The 22849-nt window shown below is 29.2% G+C and overlaps 1 protein-coding gene across 3 annotated transcripts in view; it reads right to left on the reverse strand.

The window, feature by feature from the left end:
- Nucleotides 1–3015: 3015 nt before the first annotated feature.
- The window catches only part of LOC148228231 (uncharacterized), a 202312-nt gene continuing 182478 nt past the window's right edge, over nucleotides 3016–22849 (reverse strand). For all 3 annotated transcript variants that reach the window (XM_088199557.1, XM_088199558.1, XM_088199559.1), the window contains one exon: nucleotides 3016–4502. In XM_088199557.1, coding sequence (XP_088055683.1) covers nucleotides 3706–4502 — 797 coding nt within the window. In that variant the 3' untranslated portion in view covers nucleotides 3016–3705. The remainder of the gene's footprint in view (nucleotides 4503–22849) is intronic.

Raw genomic sequence — 22849 nt, forward strand, 5'->3', positions numbered from 1 at the left:
AAACAATAAAATTTGATTCAACCCTAAGTAAAAACAATCTTATATCTTAGTTAAGCAAGTAAAATTTGTTTGAAAATTGAAAATAAGAATTATTAAAATAAAAACCTTATAAATTAGGTTAAAAACCTGATAATTAATATTATAAAAAATATGAATTTTTTTGACCATCCTATCGCGTTTCAACTTTATACAGAATGTTTATTCAGTTTTCTTTATATCTTACTGCCCGGAGTGATTTATTTGCTCAGACCAGCGCATCAGAGATCTTCCTCTGCCTCTGTTTACTGCTACACTACCAACCACCACCACTTTCTTTAATCTGTAGTATCCTCAGTGAGCGTCATGTCAAAAAAAATTCGCTTCATCTACGTTTTTGAAAGTATTTATTTAATATAAAATTCTCCTTGAATTGAAACAGTTGTTCGTCGTGTTGTTCAGGGTATTTTTAATATACGACTTAAACATCACATTCTGAACGCATTTAATCTTATCCTATCTTTATGATCCATGCTTTGAACGCATAAAGACATATGGATAATATTAGGGATCTTATCAAACAAAATTTTGTTTTTGCTGAGATACCTCTGTCTTTCCAATTTTTTACAAGACGAGACATCGCATTTTAGTTTATGATTTTGAATTCGCAACTTTCATCTTTACTACTCATCAAAGACTGAGGATACTCAAAATAATTTACTTTCTCCACTGCTTTCATCGATAATGATGATTTAGGTCTGTTAATTTCTAATAATTTTAAGGCCTGTGAGGTTTCTCTTTCGACGCGACTTAATAACTTCATTTTGTCAGTAGTGCACTTAATTAATGTGGTGTCATCAGTGTATCTCATGTTTGACAGGTTTTCTCCTCCAATTGATATGCCACCATTTCATCCATATAGTGCACTTCTCATTATATATTCTCCGTAGATATTAAATAGGTCAAGTGATAAAATGCACCATTGTCTTTTTCTTGTTCCAATTTTGAACTTATTTGATTTAGAAAAGTGCATTCGTGCCACTGCTGTACTTCTGTGGTATATACTTTGAAGTATGTGGACTGTCATATTTGACAATATATCCCAAATGCGTTTCTATTTTACATAATAAAATGCCTTTGTATAGTCTAGGAAGCAAAGAACTACTGGATTCTTGAATTCTCGACTTTTTTTTTAATAATTTGGCAAATATTGAAAATTTGCCTTCTAGCTAATTTTTGTTTAACAAAACCAGATTATTCTTTTAGTATTTGCCAACTCGTATAATTGAAAAAAAAACATTATTTTATTACATATATTAGTAATAAAATAAAGCTTTTTTGTGCAAGAAAATAAATATAGATTCCATATTTTATTGCATGTATTACACAAAATGGCAATAATATTGTCTACAATTTCATTATTTTTTTCCACTGGAACATCATCGCTATCTGGGGATTTATCATATTTAGTTTTTTGTTATCTTTATAAATTTCTGAAGTTTCTGATGTATCTGGTTTAAAACTGACTTTAAAGTCTGCTTCATATAATTCTGAGAAATATTTTTTTCATATTTGTAAAACTTTATCGAGAACCTTAATTACACATGGTTTAGAGTAAGACTTGCAACTCAATAATTTTATCGATTAAAGTATTTTTTTGTTACATTTGTATTAGTATATGCTTCAATTTCAGCGTCGATATTATTTATGTATTTGTTCTTATCATGTTTACAGTTTTCCTGAACTTTTTTTGTAAAGTTGTGCCTAAATAAAATTATTGGTATTTATTAGTTATTATACATAATTGTTTCAGTTGTATCATTTTTTAATCAGATTCCATGTTTTATTAGTGATTAACTTTTTTGACGATCTCTCTGTGGCAGATGACTTTAATTATTTTGATTTGTTTCCAAGAAGAACTTGCGTTTTTTCAAATTTTTTTTAATCGTTCAAGCTCTATTACGTATTGTGGGGTCAATTTAAATAAATTAGTTTCTTGAGTTTCAACTTGTGATCCGAGCCGCAATCTGAGCACGGATAAGTTTTATATTTAGTATAAATAATTTCAATATAGTATTAATAATTATATGATCTATTTAATTCCGATATTAATTTTCAGGTGAAATTATAAAACACATGTTATATAAAATTTCAATACAGGTGTATATAAATAAAAATATTCAACCCAACTCTTTTTAATCTTTGTTTTTTCAGTTGTAACATTTTCACATTTACCACTGTTAATATCAGAGACTCAGAGACATAAATGTATCACTGCATCACTAAATCATTAAAAAAAATATCACTGAGTAAATTAAAAAAAAACATATAAATAATACGCCGTCAAACATGAATTAAATATATAGGTGTTGCCTCTGTATGAGCAAATAGCATCAGATTATGAGCGCATATATGAAAATCAAATATATGTATAATGACGTTGCACAAACAACGAATGAAATATTTTATTAAATTTGAAGATATAGTGAAAATTTTATTGCTTTCAAAGATATTTTAAATACGTCGTATTTGAATAAATATAGCTGATATCTAGTGGTTATTACTGCAATTGTGTATAAATTGACTATTTTATTAGAAACATACTTTTCATAAAATATATCATTCATTGCTGTTGGTTCAATGTCTTCAATTGTCACATAGCATTTATAAACATATATAATTGATTTTAATAAATAGTAGACGTAGATAAAATCGACTATATTAAATTAATATATGTTAACATGCAAAAAAAAATATGAACAGCAGAGCAGTTATCAATGTTTTATGTCAAATTAAATCCATATTTTTATACAAATAGTTAGAGTTTGTTGTACAGTGCATTTTGTAATAAATTATAGATTATGCCATAAGCAAGTATTAGGTGATGAATTATTTAATTTACCCTGTTTAATTAATAAGTAATTTTATAGCAATTAAAAATGAGGCGTACTATAACAATATTTAGACCTGTTCATATAAATATGAAATATAATATTATTATTGTAATAATACAAAATAGTACGCTGATTGTGCGGTGTATTTTTGCTTTTTTATGTTTTTTTGTTGTTATATGTTTTTATACAAGTTTAGAATACACATATAATGAAACAAACTATTGTGTATGCTCTTTACGATTTTCTCATTTACTCATGCTTGATAGGCGTACATTTTAAAATTAATTACCCTCATTGCTTTCAGTTTATCTTTTAACTGAGCGTCAGCATCCCTCCGGAATATCAAGCGACTAGTGTCCATTACGACCCCCTTTCCAAGATGGCGCCGACGTTAATTAATGGCAACAGTCGAAAAAAATGTAATATCCCCCTCAGGCATCCGCAACTACTGACAGCGAAATCCTTCACGCGTGTTAAATGTTTAGCCCGGATCTGTCTTATTCTCCTCCTTATTGTTATTTCGGAATTACGGCTCGTTATTTATCACCTGAGTCAGCATCTCCGGCAGGAAATTGTAAGCCACCATGTTCACGCTGTTGATCGTGTCCTTCTTGGTCACTATGGCTACAATCTCATCGTCGCCGTTATAAGAAGTACAGCTGAATTCCGTCAAAGGAGCTTCACTGACGCTCGACGCTCCCTCCATAGTAGAAGCTTCTTCCACGACATCATCCAAGTCCCTAACGAGTCCCATTTTAGACTTTTCACTGCACAAATTCGTCTCTTCCATGACACTATAAAGGTTTTCGGCCTTGTTGCTACCGTCGTAGAATTGTCAGGACGCTATATAGAACGGATCGCGAAGGTTCACTTCGTCTTTAATTGTATTCCCCTTCTGCGACCATTCCTTCTGCTGATGCTTCAACCTGTGGATTATTTCATCGTGCACGACATTGAAACACATAGCCGTTAGGGCTAATCCTGATAATATATAAATAGAACAGAACCATAAAGTGGTACTTTCACTATGCTTCGACTGTCCCGGAATCATGCTCCCAAATCCGATGGTGCTTAGAGACATGAAGCAGAAATAAAAACCGTCTATGAGACGTAAATTGTCAATTTTGAATAGCACAACAGTACCGATCACTATGTAAAAGAACATGATGCACAAGCACAGTAATATGGGTGCTAAGATGCTTAACCCTTGCATGGACAGCTTAGAGTCCGTGTCGGGCCAACTTATGTTGTCGGCGTCTTTGTTCAAGTTTGGGTTGGACTTTTCTATGTCTTTGCTGCTGGTGGTCGAGGTCAGCGACTCTGTCGCTCTGACCACGTAGAAAGGCTCTTGACTCTTCTGGGCTTGGTTTTGTTGCGACTTGAGCTCTTCGTGTTGCCTCTTGAGCTTCATGCGTCTCTCTTTTTCCGCCATTCTGCGCTCGTCGTAGCAGCAGTAGCCGCAGTTAGAGCACAGACAGCAGCACAATGCCCTGGAGAAGGCGCCTCTTGCTACCCTTGACAGCAAGGAGCCGACGCTGGTCAGGTACAGCATAGTTAATGGTATTCCGAGCAGAGCGTATCCTATTGTGACGGCTTTACCGAGAGCTGTACGTGGCGCCATACTCCCATAACCTGTAAAAATAACAAAAAAATATGAATGAATGTAATACAGAAACACTATACTACTATAAAACACATAGCACATTATTAAATAGTTCGATAAACAGTCATAAGAAAAATCTTCGATTGTGTTAATTGACACCTTTTGAAATCCATACTTCAGCGATTCCAGATGCTCGTATATAAATCCCAGATTTAAATATATTATTTATATACATGTTCACACTAACACAAAAGCTCGCTGATATTAATGTTATTAATGATATTAATATGATACATTGTTTTTTTTTAATTTTATTTAAGAGATATTTTCAGCTAAATTATTTTGTAATAGTATACATATATCCAGTTATTTTATAGTTTTGCATACAACAATAATGCAACGTTTCCTACCTTTATCAATAAAATATAATGTTTTGTACATATTGATTATACATTACCAATGGTCCATAAACCGAGAATAATTGCCTGAGTTCCAAATTTTAAAAAGTCTTTCAAAGAATAGCCGTAAGCACATAATAGAAAATTGGTATAATAACTATTTTCCAATACATTATTTATATTTATTTTTTAGCTTAAACAGATTTAATATAAATTTGTTTAATAGCTATTAAAAAGTGTGATAAAACGTTTTGTATTTATTTTATCGAAATAGTTATTGTATTTCTGTAATATGTCTCTTAAAATATAGATTAAACTGTTCGTTTATTAATTTTATGTAACTATGTATAAATTATAATAGTTGTATGATAATATAAACATTTTATTTTATATAAAATCACAAATTAAGACTTTATATAAAAAACAACCATTGTCACAAAAACCATTTTTTATAGGAAAGAGTATAAACTATTTTTTTTCTTTGATTACAAGAAAACAACAAAATAAAATAATTTACATTAAAAAAAGATCAAAAATAAAAATCAATTTTGACATTGGTCGTTTTTCAGACGTTATTTTACATTGGCTGTTTTTCTGATGAAACTTTATTTTTTTAATATTTGCTCATGTTTTCCACTTTACAGTTTTATATTTTATATTTAACGATCTTCACTGTTTAAATATAAATATTTAAATACCTGCAAGAATATTTTTTTATGAATATTCTTACCCACATGATTAATATAAGAACTTTCTTTCAACCTTGCTATTTTAATTAACTTTATTTAAAATGCGTTTTTAAGTTAATTAGTTATATTATTCTAATACTATTTTATTATAAACTGTAATGTGTTAAAAAATTACAACCGAATCACTCAAATGTCCCATTGTTATCTTAAATGAATATGAACTCTGAAATAATAATATATTCGCAATTATTAAGATAATAAAAAGAAACGATGCTAGAGATTTCTAATAAAGTTCATTAAATGCATAAAGGAGTAAAACAATGGCTCTCGCTTCTTCAAATGACATAAAGGGGTCGGAAACCAGCGGACCGTGACAATATTTAAGTTAATTTATCATAGTTTATCCTTCAGAATTTGCATTATTCGCAGCTGTATATTATATAAAACATTATTGATTTTGGCTAATAATTATTTTTAGTTAGTTTGAACAACTAGGGTTTCTCATTTTTCGATGTTTTCCATTTTAGTTAATTTTCACAGGCCTGCGATGTAAAAGTTGTTTTTAATATAAATAGTGATTTATATAGTTTTTTGATTAGTGAAAAATAATGAAAAAAATCGATTACGTAGTTTCTTCATAAATCCTACTTCTAATTTTGATATTTAATAAAATAAAAAGTACAGTGAAACGTTTTTTAAGTACAATACATACATATTTATGGTATAATAAATATTTCTTTAAGGTGTGTTACCATTTAAAAAAAGAGTACAATATGAAAAATAGGTTTTAAGGGAAAGAGAAATCGTTGCTATAAGGACTTGTAATTTTTTGGTATTTATTTTTTATGTGTGTGTATTTCTGGTATATATTACGTGTCTATATTAAAAATCAATTATCTTAAAATTCAATTTTGTGTCATTATTTTATTATTTTTTTGTGAAATTTCCTTACGCAATAGAAAAAAGTAGATATTGAATCAGCACTTAAAATGTATAAAAATAAGCTTAACAAATCTAATTATTTTTCAATAAGTAGTTTTTCGCAAGCCCGTTTTTTATGAGATCAATGTAAATTGCGATTGTGTAATTACCTGAATCAATACAGTACTGTAAAAACTAATTATTCGACATAAATTAAATATGTAGTATATATACGATGCTTTTAATTAGTGTACGTTTCACATATCCAAATTTGTTTTTCGTCTATACTAGCTCATGCCCTATCAACTATTCTGGCAGCATAGTACATCCAATGTATGATATGCATATCACGTTACGCATTATTCCGTCGTAAATTCGCGCGCAAACTTTTCGTACAAAATGTTTTGGAATTTATGACGCGAAAAATTCGCATGATACACGAACAACTTTTAAAACGGCGGCCAGAGCGAACATATCGGCCTCAACAACAAAAAAAGTCGTTTGGGCCCAGGAAAAGCGAGCTTTTCCTTTTTTTAGTTTCGCATGATTTATTACAGAGAAAAACGTCCGACGAAATTATTGTTTACATTTAAACGTAACATTTTTTGTATTGATGGAACACTTCTTACCTTTTGTGTAATATACATATATAAATTAGGTGGAGAGAAAAATTTGGAAACATTGTTTCATATGAAATATCTTATATGGGTCAAAATGATTTTCATAAATAAGAAATTATTATATTTCCTTTTATTTTTTCATAATTATCATAGATTACACTTTTAATTGGCAAGAATAATAAACTAATATATAGCTATAATCTTAGCGTTAGCAACGATGTTTTTTATATGTATTTACATACATTTCCGTATATACATTGACTTCTAAATAAGACTTAAGTTGGTTAAATTTATCCGCAGCATTATTAAATTAATTTAAATAAAAGTCAGCTCAGAAAGAAGGTTATTGAATTTGATATTTATACAACACACGTTGAGTTTTTCTTTTGATCACACTCAATTTCGTGGGATCCCTCAAAGGAGCATAAATTGAAGGCGCCCTTTCGCGTAGATTAAAGGCGGAGAGAGCACTTCGAAAGCTGCCAGCGAATGGTGAGCTTTAATGGCCGAAGCTCTTATCGGAGGCTCCATTTTTTACCTTCGATTAACCGCTCATCCGGTCACTCGAAACCCGAAAAGCTCCAACATGTTTTAATTGAAGTAGCAATCGATCAAAAGCCGCAGCTAATGACTGGTATAAAGTGGCGGAAGTACTTTTTATTTGATAATTTTTGGTTAATTTAAATTTATTTCATTTTATCTAGGATTACTTGTGTCACCTATTATTGATAATAGCTTACTAAAAACATCTTGAATTTATAAAAATAAATAGGATGTGTATCGAAAACTAAATATTTTTAATTATTTTTTTCATAAAATATTATCTTGAAATACACAAAGGCTGATACCAATTTAGGATATAAATTAATAAATGAAAGTCAGACTATAGAAATTAGCTCATAATTTCGAATTGAAAACGGTCCGATTTTGAAGGTCATGCTTTGTTACAAACAACCATTGGATTTTAATTATATTATTCAAACGAATCAATACATATTGTGACTAGATTTCAATAGCTTCAATTTGGGACCCAATTTTTTGTTAAAGATCTTTTATTAATAAAGAAAATAAGATTTGGCACAAGAAAGTTTTATACCTTTATTTTAATTTTATTTGTTTATTTAAATTAAATTTAGACCATTATAACCTAACCGTTTACCACAATGCGTTACGATGGTCGAAAATAAAACATGTTTACGTAATTATATTTATTTAAATCAGTGGTCACTCAACTTCAAAATTTTAAGCCAAGTCTTCTAAAAAGTGGTATTTTATAAAATGCGATTTGCTAAATGGCCAAAAAATGCGGTCAAAAAATAATGTCAGTATTGCAATTGGTTAAGTTCATGCCTTTTCTAGTCTTGGTATAATTATTGTTGATCCATATGTCAATTTTTAGCCATTTTAGCTGCGTAGTTTGTGCTTGACAGCCAAATATACGCATTTTGTTATACGCATTTGTAATATTTATATATTTTTAAAATTTGCGTTATATTATATTTCGCGTTCAAAAATAAATAAATCGCATTGAATTGATATATACGTCAGAAAAGGCTTTTTGTGGTAATTCTTCGTAAGACATTACCAAGAAAATAAATATAAAATTATGATAATAAATCACCAAATCAATAGCAAAGAGTTTTATAAAAAAGTTCGTATCTCAAACGCTTAATTTTAAACACAAAAAACATACCACGTAACACGTGGTTTACGTGATATTGCGTATAATTATAATATGAGTTATTAATTTTCAAATAAGATTGTTGTTCATTTAATATACTTTTTCGTTTTAATGTATATTTTTACTAATATTTACAATAAAGCTAAGCGTGCAATTTTTTTTTATAATTTTTGTCGCCCAATTGTCGCGTATTGAAACATCATTCCTAATAATCTGGTCATGTTATTTAGGTTATAATACATATACCTTTTAATAAACTGGATCTGCTAGCAAAGAAACATAAACGTTGTCAAAAAACATGAACATTCTGCGCGTCATGCAGTCCACATTATTTTTTGACACAATAATTAACCAGACTTTTACTTGTTAATAATATAACTTGCCTGTCACTATTTTTTTTCGACTTGATACAATATTTCTGAAAAAATATACTCAACATTCAAGAGTAAATAAGTAATATTTGTTCATGATTGAAGAAGTGTCTAAGATGGAGCTTATGGTTATAATTTCTTTATAGATATTTATGTGGAACAGCATAGTCGTATCCGGGACTGTCCCACGTAATCTGAGACGTCTGGTCGCCTTACCATAGTAGCAATCCAAGTAACAAATTGGCATTCCATCAGATATGTTATGTATTATTGTCTCTGGTATATAATGTATATAGCCCAAAAGACAAAGCAGATCGGTCTAAAGTTGTGACGTCATAATTAATGGATCGGTCTGTCCTCGGGCGGGTTGTCTGTCTGGGCAAACACCGAGAGATCTGACCCAAAAGCGTATAAATATAAAATACACATAATTATATCGAAAACGGGCGCCCGGATTTTGCGGCCGTGGGCCGTCACTGTTTCACTGAGATTAACCCAACAGGGTTTTGGGCCGTATTTATGGTTTTCGCCAAGGTTATCCGTCATCCCTTTTACGATAAAATGTATATTTAACTTTCAACACTGCACCGCTGTAGCCGACTCGTTAAGCCGCGAGATTTCATAACCCGCGTTATGCCATAATCGAGATTTATATACTCTGTAATATAAAAATGTTGAAATAATGTGTTGTGCGCTGAAGATAAGCGGAAGAAACGTGCGTAGTTTTTTGTCTGAGTTAAACATATATCGTTTATTACTACTTATTTGACCATAACGACAATTTTCTTTTAGGGGATGTTGACCCTAGGGGTGGTCGACCTCGCGGACAGTGAGACTCTGGTGTGAATCTAAGTAGACTTTTTATTAGTTAATATTTACACGGTGGACGATTAATAGCAAGACGTTTCTTTCAACTGTGGTGAAGTTATCGCAGGTGGTGATGCCCGTAGATGATCCTCAGGGCTCTTGTGGCTGCGTGTGGCGAGTGTCAGATGTGATTCTTCGTGCGGCTGGTGGTTGTGTTCTTTAGGTCTGTCGGTGAAGGCACGTAGCTGGTCCCTTCGGATGACTGCTGGTGACTCTGAGTGGCTGGTGGTGGATCGTTTTTCTCTGGATGTCTACTTGACTGTCTCTCAGGCTGCCTCGGACCGTCTGTCCTCTGGCTGTCTTCGACTGTCTGCCCTCTCCTTATCGACGGAGTCCGGAGTTATATCCTCTAGGGGTTGCACGCTTGCTGGCTAATCGCATATGTGTAGCGATCTTCCAGCCAATCGCTGCAGCTGCTTCGTATAAACGGCGAAATCGTCTATGCCCCTTTAGAAAGCTATTTTTTTCCCATCCACGAGCTTTCGCATTTTTCGGAAACAGTCACGGATGTGGTGATTTATGATATCCGTGATCGTCTCGACACAAAGAGACTTTCAATTTTAATTAAAACTATTCAATTCACGTTCGAGATCCGCCAAAAGAATGTGCTGCGCTCCGCTGTAGTTACGTCAGTGTAACCACAGTGCCGCCCAGTTTTGGCCATAGTAAAATTAATAAATAGACCCCCACACTGCTTCGTTAAATATAAAATCTTGCTTTTAAAATACCATCAGTTGTATAAGGCAAAATTCTTCTGATTTTCAACAAGTGCTTTATTAATTTTTAATTATTTTTTATATATTTTGACAATATTAAATTTATTTAATTTCTAATTATAATTTAAAAGTTATGTTTATAATTATGTTAAGTAATAAACGTTTGTATTTTTGATATGAGAGTCGCAAGAAAATTGTAAATAGTGAATATACTCACTTAACAACCTATCTGTGTTATGACCACTCATACTTACGAGATGCACCAAACTGATCAAATTTTCAGTAGCTATCTTTTTATAAACCGACCACGTTTAAAAATAAAAGAAAGCGTCAACATCAAATTCATTTAATAATTCTGGTTGATTCGGTAATCAGCTGAGTTTCAGTCTCATTTCCGCAGTCAGGCACTATTCATTACACAAATTGCAATCTCCAAGAGTGTGTACTTTATTTGTATGTATTTTATGGTGCAACCTATAATGTTAGATGTCAGTAAAAAGTTACCAAGTTATTAGGTATCTTGGCAATATAGAAAAAAATTATAACATAATAATAGCAGTGTATAAAAATTCAGTTAAGAATGCAATATCGTTAAAATTTTAATATGCTAATATAATATAATATATATTATATAACTTTTAAATCACAGTTACGTTTATATTAAACTCATATGGTGAAATTAATGTTTTTCAACTACTGCGAAATTTAAATAAATTTGTAAAAAAATATTGTTATATTTTAACAAATACAAAGTCCTTATATTTATTATAGTTGTTATAACTGTTATATGGCATTGTAACGTTTTTATTGCGAATTTTAAGAAGATAAAGCATTAAGCACGTTTCGAATTGAAAGCGATTAATCCACGGCCATATTTCATTGTTTAAGTTCAACTTTAACTATCGTCGATAAAACTCGTGTTATAAGAGAAAAAAGCATATATTGCACAAAATAATCATTCGAAGTCATGAAATAAGAGTTTGGCGAAGTTTACACACTAAACTCTTGTAATTTAATAGCGCACGTAACTGGAGAGTGTCCCAATGGAGAAGTTTTCCTACACATTACTCCTTATAATCTTCATTAGCCAGCGCTCTTAACATTTATACGGAGAAGTATAAAATTTTAGTGTGTTCATCTACAAAAACGTTCACATAGGATATGTACACATTAGCATATGTTTTATCTGTTGATTATATCAGTAACGTAACTTTGGCGTCATGAAAAAATATTAATAAAAAATATGATCAATTATTATATATCGTATATTCGAAAATCTGAAGAGGCAGTGTTTGATAACATTATAATTTAATAATATAAAGTTTTGTTAGTCACGCGTTGTTCTTTAGAATATAGATACTTTATTGTGCTTTTGCTCATAATATAATTTAGATTTAAAGGATCTTAATTTGTCGTTCTACCTATTTTTAATTCTCAGTCACAAAATCAATGCAAAAAGTGCTGTTATCTTTGTCCTACATTCAAAAGAAACATGTTTAAACTATATCTAATAACTTTGCATCTGGAAAATGACATGGTATAAGTAAAGCAAATGTTATTGATAAATTAACAAATTGATTTGCTATGATCAGACTTAAGAGAAGACAATATTTTATTCATCACTTAATATAAAAAGTATCAGTTACATATCTACTTAAGTATAAAACATATTTTAAATATACATATATTACCGTCAAAGTAACTTATTATTCATCTTATATTATAACGTTCAACGTATCAATCTTGTTTAATACAATTCGTATTTAATTTGCAAACGCAAATAAACTAAATCAGTTTCAACTATAAATTGATATTACAAAAGTTTCAATTAATTTAACTGAATTAATCACGAAGCTCTTGCTTATTTAATTTGTTAAACAAATATGAAAATTTCTGTATATACTATTGAGAGGTCGGGCTAATATTTTATTTATTATAAGGGCTCTTTATTTAGCGAGGCATACAATTTTGTTAATGGTTTAACATATCATTTATTTATTGCAATATAAGTTCAGAGAAAAAATGTTTCTTAAATAGACGATGTAGATGTCGAATAATCATGAAATAATAATAAATTTCTATCTAGGTCATATTTTAGAAGATATCAATATCTCTCTTTATGGTAAGTGTTAAAAATAACCACGTCACGGAGAGATAATAATAACCAAGTTGGACTATATATGTTTATGTTCTGTATTGTGTTTACGCAGCACAGCCGTGAGATAAAAGCGAAAGAAAAATCATAAACTTCCTCTTTCCGTAATGGCCTCAACGTGAATAAAACTTGGCGATGTAGTTCTCTTTTTTGCCGTGCGAAATTATTGAAAAACATCGTAACCGATATTGCCGGCGGACGTCTTCGATAAATAACTAAAACTTTTCGATAAATTGTTAGGCGAAAATATGTGCCCATAAAACATAAAATTTATATGATAGCGTGCGCGTAGCTATGCCGATTTTTTTTATAAGATAGTAATGAATAAAACATTGCTTCAAATGAAAAAGAGTCTAAATTCATGCACATATAAAGTAATTTAAATGTTGAGGAACATCACAACGGATCCGATCCAACGTCCTAATAACAATTCTAAAAGCCCGTGGTATGTTCCAAATTGGGTAATTCACCGAAATGTCCACTTTCCACAGTCAAAAGAGAGGAAATCGATAAGAGTTGCGAGAAGTAGCACTAGAGCCGGAAAACATTGAAATTCGTTATTCGCAACCGAATACCTTCAACATTAATTTATTTAATCAAAGTTTCATCTTAAAATCAAACATTAATTTGTAAGATGACCGCCTAAATATTTAGTTATTAAAACATAACTTGCTTCTAATTAAAAAAATATTATTTAAGGTTTTAACCACTATATTTTTTTTATTTGGTAATTTATATATGAATTGTAAAATAAAGTGCCTGTACGGCATCTATTTTCACTGCAAGGTACACTCATTTGGCCTCAAAAAACAAAATAGGCTTCACCAAAAAATAAATAATATTAAGAGCATGTCGTTGTCGTCATGCAAAATAATAAATTTTAAACTTTGCCTAGAGTTGTCAATAAATTCCAGTTTGCGCTATTAATTTCATACGTATTCTAAAAATTATAAAGCACTAGTTTGAATTTTATTTTGGGGTCTATATTGTTAGATTTAAATCAAAACTCAGTTTACCTGCCTATTGTAAAAATTAGATTTACATGAATTATTATAACAATACATTTAAAATTAATTAAAATGTTGTTGGACGTCTTATTGGCCCCTCTGTTTATTGCAAAGGAGCTAATTACCATTATTTTTTTTTGTATTTAATCTGTAAATCAGCTGAAAGCCCTTTCAAAAGTTTCATTCGTTTAATTCAAGTTTGTCAAAATATTTTTACACTTGGTTTTATATAATATTCATTAAATAATAATACAAATTTTATGTTGATTGAAAGATGATTCTGTAAAATATTTTACATATTTTCTCATTTTAAAAAGTATTAATTAAAACTGGATTTTATAAATATTTTGATTCAAATCGCTATATTAAAATTAAAATTTTAGGTGAAAAAATGTTTTTCTAAAACTATAAACAGCAAGTTGTTCCATTAGTTTTCTTTGCAAAAACGTACAACTTTTTATAAATTAAATATAAATTTATCATTCTTTCGGTGTTTGTTAACAGTAGTTTTATCAATGATGCTATTTAGTGACGAAATCATTTTTGTTTTAAAATTTTTAACCCTAAATCAACAATGGCAGTGGAGATAATGGAGATAAAATACTCTTAGTTAAGCTATATTAGGCTTTATGAACTTCAACTCGGTCATAATGCGACAATATCAGTTAAAAATATCTATAATGCAATGGGCAGCAAAGCCATTAAATTTAGAATATATGAAATGTGCTTTTAAAAATTTCGTTCTGGGAATTTTGAAATTAAATATCTACGCAAGAGCGGATAGTCCGCAGAGGTTCTTAGTGAGGATATTAGGGCTACCATCAAAGTAGGTCTGAAATTACCGATACAGAAGCTAGCACAAAATCTCAACGTGTTGCCTAGTGATACTTTTTGAGAAAAAGGTTAAATCGAGAATTCTCATTTTGAGAAATTGAGAAATTTTGTAAAACATTTTTTAGAATATAAAATTTTTATAATACTGCATTATTAAAAGCGAGCTCATGCCTATTATGCATATTACTTGGAAAGTTTTCATAAGGGTCTGGGAATGACAAAAATTGTTTACAAATTTTTAACACTCGAACTTGCCTTATTTTTGCTTAAGTAATAAAAGTAGACACTAAAGGGATTCGTGCAAGATGTTTTTTCAAAAGATCAAAAGTATTTAAATGAACAAAGTTATTTTTGCGATTTTCTAATTCTCTAGCCGACCGGCGGTTTTATCTTTGCTTTGGTGATTTAAGAAACCGTTCCGATAAGAATAAACTACGCATAGGAATCGGCAGAATGCAAAATAATTCAGGGCTATTTTTATTTTTCGATAATTCTAAAAGGTTTTTTGTATATTGTTTTTGTAAAGTAGCAACAGCTGTTATTGGCAATTGCTTCATTATTATTATTTATTTTTTTGTTAAATTAATTGGAAAATATCAATTCTGAGTTAAGCTCGAAATTTCAATGGACAGTTGAGGATAAATTAATTAAAGTAACCAGACATTGTTGTCAATAAATAAATATTTGCAAAATCCAGAATCTTTCATCAGTCAAAAAAAAAAAATGACTTATTTAGTTATTATTTAAAAGCAGAAATATGTAAAATGGGGAAGGAAATTATTCGCAGATTTAATAGATCCACGAATTCTAAGGACACTCGCGACTCCATTAAATCATTAGAATTCATTGCATAAATTGAAAATTTATCAATGGTGCAATAACTGGAGAAAGACATTTCTTCCAGCCTTACAGATATTAGTGTAAGTAAAGCAACATTTTACGGATTAGTGGAGAAAGAGTTCAAAATATATGAATTAACGGGCAAGAGAACGTATCATTTACAGTGCTTATTTAAAGCATTGTTATCGATTTTTCTATTGCCAAAATTTTACTATTAAATTAATATAATTGAACTAGAAATTTAAATCAGGTCGTTCGTTCAAATAAGCATATTGCTGGAGTGTTTAGAGAAACATTTAGGAATTGTGGTATATATATAAAATATGTATAAACACAGTTATCCTACCACTCTATAAACGTTTATGGTACTTTTTTATCGCCCGTCTATTTACCCGACGCGTCGGTCTTGCTGAATATTTTTCTAATTAGTTCGTGGTGCTCTTATTTCCACTCCACGCTCGGAAGCATCCCTTTTCTTCCCACGTTCGCCATTAGACCGTGGGGCGGTTGCAAAAATTTAAATGGAAAGTAACTAATGCACAAACGGTTCCGCTAATGTCGTTAGGGGTCCTTTCACACAAAGCCAAGAACCGCTCCGGCACTATCCGGCCGCGTAAATTCAGCGGCACTTAGACCGGCGAGTCAATAGTGGCTAATTACAAGAACCGCCATAGTACATGCAAAGCTGAGTCATTATACACAGCCTAGGCTAGACATTCTTGGCCTGTGGATACTTGGGTCGTTAACACGTTATCCGCTTGATATGAATATCGTAACTAAATATGCGGCCGAATATGAGCGGTTAAATCATATCATCTATATGGTTAGAATGTTACGAAGAGGCGATAAAGACGCAGCGTTGTTAAGTTGTCATTTACGATTTATTAAATATTGGATAATAACGAGATACAAATGACAATTAATCTTATCTCTATAGTTGCAATGTAAAATATTTTTTTTTTAATTTGATTAATATTATACAAATTGTGTGAGTTACCATCTAATAAGGTTAATGTCGTGGATTGAAATCTTATAATAAACCATTACATTTTTCAATTTAACGTATAAATATTTAAAAAAACTTATAAATATTTCACAATATTTGCTAAATAAAGGTAAATTATATTCTCATTCAATGACATGTAGTGTACTATCAATAATTATTATATAAAAAATCCATATTTTTATTGTAAAAATTGATAAACAACTAACATTTAAAAAAATGTGACGACAATTAAGTTAAGTTAAGCATATTATTATTTAAAGCTGTCTATATATGTATGTATGTTTGTATATGTAAACATTAAATTATAAAAATATTGATATTAAGGCATTAAAATACAACAATATTGTTCTTATTCCTTAAAATCGATTAGGCAGATTGTAAAATTAGGTACACAAAAATGAGTTTAAAATTAGATTATTTTTTAATAAATCCAAGAATATTGTTATGAATACAATACATAAAAAATAAATAATAAAATAAAGTTTATTTTTGTTGACTGAACAGCAAAATTAATTAGATATTGATTAAATTACAACCTGTGAGCAAGATCAAATGATTAAATTGCTTTTTCTGATATCAAATAAATATGTTTATAAAAGCATAATTTTCGAGATGGTAATTCTTATTGAGGATTCAATTAATACTTTTAAAAAATAATCAAGTGTAAGTGCTACTTGAAATTAAATTACACAAAATCTAAAAATATTATTAAATTGCTATATTTTGAGACTAAAAATATATTAGAATGCTACATTTATTTTAAACATAATAACTATTATTGCTACTGATTTTACTATATTTTATGTTTTTTAAGAAAATTAATTTATTAATAAAATATATTTGAATAATAATTATTATATTATATATACAATAAAAAATAAATCTAAAATATTAGTTATATCTTAAAAATAATATATCAATGAAGATAAACCTATATCTTTAATTAAACATTAAAGCAAAAAAAAAATAACGCATTCAACGCTAAATTGTCTATTTTAGTATTCAATAAATTATTCACGCTTAGAGTAAACATAGTTTTAATCGTATAAAAGGCAATCCTTAGTTATTTTAATTTTATTTTTCATTTACCAGTAATTTACAGATTATATAACTCTTTGGTTAGAATCTAATATTTATCAAATATATTATGTGTAAATTTAAAATTTTGGTAATCTGCAAGATAAATACTTTTTACATAAAATCGCAAAATTATTTATACTACATACAAAGTATGTTTAACTGTTATATTGTATAGTTTTTTCGCGATTAAAAATTTATCATAAGTACTTTAGAGGAGTTTATATAGTGATATTGTTTATTTTATTTTAATTTATTATTCCACTAACGATAATTTAAGTAAATTATTTTTAATGTATTGTTACAGTAATGTGTTTTAATACTCTTATATTATTAAAAAAATTAAAAGATACAATACTAGTGAATTTTTTTTTCTATTTTACTATATAGCTATTAGTTGATGCTATTTCTATAAGATCTCAAATACCGATAAACTTGTGTTTACTTTCGTATACCTCAAAGGGCAATTCCAATTGTAACTAGAAGAATCTCTCTTTGAGACGTATCTTCTATTTCGGAGGCAATAGATTCTGTGTAATCGACATTTTCCAATTGTTTGTTTAACTACGTAGTAAACGTCCAAATTGAAAATTAGCACCGGTCCAGGTTAACTGCCGCTCTAATTTTTTACCCGGTTGGGTTCGATGGTTTTTTTTCAGGGACTGTAAAAAATAAATAAATGCGCACGAGAGACGAAAAATTCCATTGTGTGCGAATCTGCATTTAATTATTGTTGTGGAAAACGTTACGTTGGCCAAACGGAATATTAAAATTTCGCCTATAGTTTCGAAACAACGGGTCTGGATTGTTGGTTGGAATTATAATTTAACTCGGCGCATATAGATATGCAATTTTGTTGTAAAAATGTACGCAGAAAATTAACACGGATATAATAATTTGTTCAATGAATTCGAATAATTAAATAAAATTAATAATACGATTAGCTGAGGAAACATCTTTTACCCAGAACGCACCTAATGTAATTACGTTTTAAGTACTTTAAATACGTGAGTAATTTGTATTAAAATATTATTATAACAGGTACGTTCATCAAACGCAAAATTAACAGATTACAACCTCAGATTCAGCGCAAAATTAATTAATCTGCTTATATGGCGATATAAAGTAAAGGGATGAGCTTATCATGTATGTGTAATAACGAGATTAATTTATAGTTCATGTTTCCGCATAATCAATTGTTACGTGCAAATTGATTTTAAACAATAAATTACTCAAAGAAAATATCATGTATCTGCTATCAGAGATTTTAAGATTTGTCTAAGTTTAATTAAGCAAAATAGCAAATGTAAAAGGTAAAATAAAAATTGTAGAAACTAAATCGTTTTTAATTGTTCAATCAGACGACGACAAAAAAACGTGAAAGACGTGAAATCACAGCTGGCAATAATACAACTCGACTCGCCAGCAAAGACTTTTTGCCATCCAAGGCATGCTATTTCAACTTCACTACTTGATAGCCAGATCTACATTTCTCTGTAGTAATTTATATATTTTTTATAAAAAAAATTGTTGAAAACATTTTTCAGCGTCTATTTGACTGCAAATTCACAAAATTTATTAATAATAATTGTAAACTGTTATTACAGTATACAATCAAGAGATTTCACTGTTTACGTAAAATCATAAATTATTCATAACGATTTTTATCAGTAAAATAAAGAATATTTAAAAGTTAATGGAACATGTTAGTTATATGCAAATATTATATTGTTTTTTTTAATATTATTTAAGATTTTTGGTATATTAAATCATCTTATCAATTATGTTCTTATAATAAGCCTGGTTGTTATAAAATCAACCAGTCTTTTTGTGAGTATGTCAATAGCATTACAATTTAATTGTTATATATTAAAATTATTTTAAACTATGCTTTCTCATTGTTTATTTATTAAATATGGCTGAGATAATACCTTAATTTTGATTTTATCTATCAAGGATAGGTATTATTAATTGACCTAATAAAATTATTTATAAATTTTAATCAAAAATAATTTAGTTAGTTTGATTTCCAATCAGTATATTGTTAAGATTATTCTACAAGAACTCTCAAGTATATTAACTTTGTTTTAGTTCAAAACGTGTGATTATCACTACTTTTGACAAAATTCTCTCCTTAATCTGCATAGATGTACTTTCTAGCTACATTGTGTGTCGGTACAATACCAACCTTTGCATTTATGTCTCCTATTGTACTTACTAATTTCTTGGTATAGGAGATTGCCTCTTTGTCATTCGAATGTATATTATTAAGCTATGTTACACTAGCATTGATCGTCGGTGCATATAAATGTATATTAGTTATGTTTCGCCTGCTAGTTTCAATTAAGCATTCTCCTTTCAAAATAGGTCGAAATTTGCCATTGATTTAAATTTAGATCATTTTATAGTGTTAAGATTAATTGTTCATCTTGTTGAATGTTCTAGTTTTAGTAATAAACGCTTGGTCTTATATTTTTTTATATTAATACAATTCATGTGTATTTTCAACCTATCGTTGAAAACAAATACTTTCTCCGATGTATGTAAAATTATGAAAGCGACTCTTAACAAAGTATTAATAGAGAATTATTACCCTGTGTAAGTTTAATCAGCACTAATTATACTTTGTACGTATGCCTTAAATTATATCAAATGATAATTTATTACATACCATTGTAGTTTTTTTGAATCGAGATCAGTAGCTACGAATATACCATGTTTTTCCAATTTTGTGATGGAAATTCTCGATACAGGCAATCGAGTTGCTATAATTTATGCTGGTTTTGAAAACGCTTTTAAAGCTAATTTTAAGCTTAATAGCTATACTACAACAACTATACAAAAAGTCGTTTTATATTCATCAAATAATATATTTGTTATTATAAAGTGAATATGACAGATAATTGCAAGATAAAATTATTATTTAGTTAAATCAATTTATATAGGTAACACAAATAGGAAATAAACTATCAATACTTAATTTAAATTATATGGGTATGTCTGTTTTTTATTTTTATTTTTAACGGGTTTAATTAAAAATCAACACGGAGCGAAAATCAACATTCGTATCGTTATCAGAAAAGTTGAAAATTTTCTCACACGTTGCGTTTGAGAGCTACCGGTGCAGAAAATTGGCAAAAAATAAATACAAAAATACGCCAAATAGGCTTTAATTAATTCAGAGAGTAATTGAAAATACAAATTATCGGCTTTATCGGACTTTAGGCAACTTTGCTCGTTACGTTTTCATAAAGCGAGTTCGTGTATAAAGCATACGAAAGCGTTCTCCTGTCGAATCGTAGGAGCGGAAAACGCGATTTAAGGATTAGGACTTGTGAACTTTGCTGATACAAAACGTGTAAGTGTAAGTTGCTGCTCGCTTTCGTCATACGAAACATCATCCGATCCTTTTGTTTGTTCAATTTAAGACCCTAAACAGTAGGCATGGGGATGTAATACGCACCAAAATAAACGCTTATGCCGCTTAGGTTTAATTTTGCCGCTAGATATTTATTGTATAATTTAAATAAAAATATATATGTGTAAGCCAATTAAAATTAGTTAATTAAACAATATAGATCGAATCACTTGATATCCATAAAATAACTTGATTTAATTGAGTAAGCTAGCCTGTCAACAAGTTGTAGACATTTTTCTTTAGACTGAACCATGTGAGGTACCGTAAATTTTTATTGTATAGATTTTTTTAACTTATGGAACAGTAAATAATGAACTACGTAAACAAATATAAAATCTGATTTGAGAACTTTTTATTGTGGCTAAGGAAAAAACAAACATGAGTATTACGAAGCTAAAACTCATAATTCACTTTGTCTTTATTAAATAAACATAGAATTTAATGCTACTACAAATTAGCTTTCGAATAGTGCACTTTTGATTTATTTGATGCGAAAATTTTTTTTTAAATTAATCACGATAAAATAAAAAAAAATATCTTTGTCTCATAACATACGCAATGGTTTATAAGACGTAAAAAAAAAATATATTTTTCAATACAAATTAGGTAAATTAAATACATATTTATTGAATTGGATAAAATTAACATATACTTTGAAATAAATTTAACTAAACATAATTATTTTTATTATGATACTTTTGATCTATTTATTAAATAAACAATTATTAAGAGCAGTACTAGCATAGAGATTTAATAAGCTATTAAATACTTGCTACTCTAATTGTCTTAAGTTGTTTAAATATTCATCAATTATTTTATTATTGATTGATTGTTCTTATAACCAGTTATTGTAAGTATGAATTAAATAAAAAAATAATGTATTTAGAAAGACCATTATTGTGTTATACCTAATTATTTATTATTTTTTTCTTTCAATTGCTACGAAATGGCAAAAACCACTTATCTAACGAGCTTGTAATATTTATTTAAATTTTTTAAATAAATATTTATTCGATGTGAGCAAACTTTCACATTATCAGTCGAAAAGTACTCCAACATTCAAGCACGAGATTGGATTCGTGAATATTGATATAAGCGAAAATGTACACAGACGTCTAAATATTTATTTACGCTACGTTCGCATGTGAAATAAGCAAGGTGCGCGCGTAATGTATTGTATTTTTTATTCGCCAAATAAGAGAAATAAAAGCGTCTTATTACATACATAAAATTCAATACTTTCGATTGCTTACATCATATAACGCATGTTTTTTTTAGTAAAAATCTATACAATGCAAATTTCGCGTGAAAGACGAAATCGATGATATACGAGCATAATAGAACGTGAACGTAATACGATACGTTGTCTTCAAGTAACAGAAAAATGCTGAATAAATATCCACATCTTGAAAAATGACGATTGTCATAATAATAACTATTGAGTTATGACACAATGAAGTGAAAAATCTAAAGCGACAACGCATCGGCTAACAAATATTAAAATTTTAAATTAAATAAATAAATCAAAATACTTTAAAATGTATATTTTTATCTTAAGGATTTAATATATAATTTAGTTCTAAAGATATAACATTCTCTCATCTCTTGGTCATATTTTAAACTCCATTAGCATACAACGTTGGAGGCTTTGCTTTAAAATATTAATTTTCACATCATCTGTATTTTGAACTTTAGCACGCTTAGAAGTGTTGCATCGATCGAAATAAATGATCTAGGGAATATAAAACATTTCAGCCAAGTTCCTTGATTTTATCT

This window comes from Plectrocnemia conspersa, unplaced genomic scaffold (genome assembly GCF_051122295.1).
Source record: "Plectrocnemia conspersa isolate PC_06_02 unplaced genomic scaffold, ASM5112229v1 ptg000012l, whole genome shotgun sequence".
NCBI classification, from domain to species: domain Eukaryota; kingdom Metazoa; phylum Arthropoda; class Insecta; order Trichoptera; family Polycentropodidae; genus Plectrocnemia; species Plectrocnemia conspersa.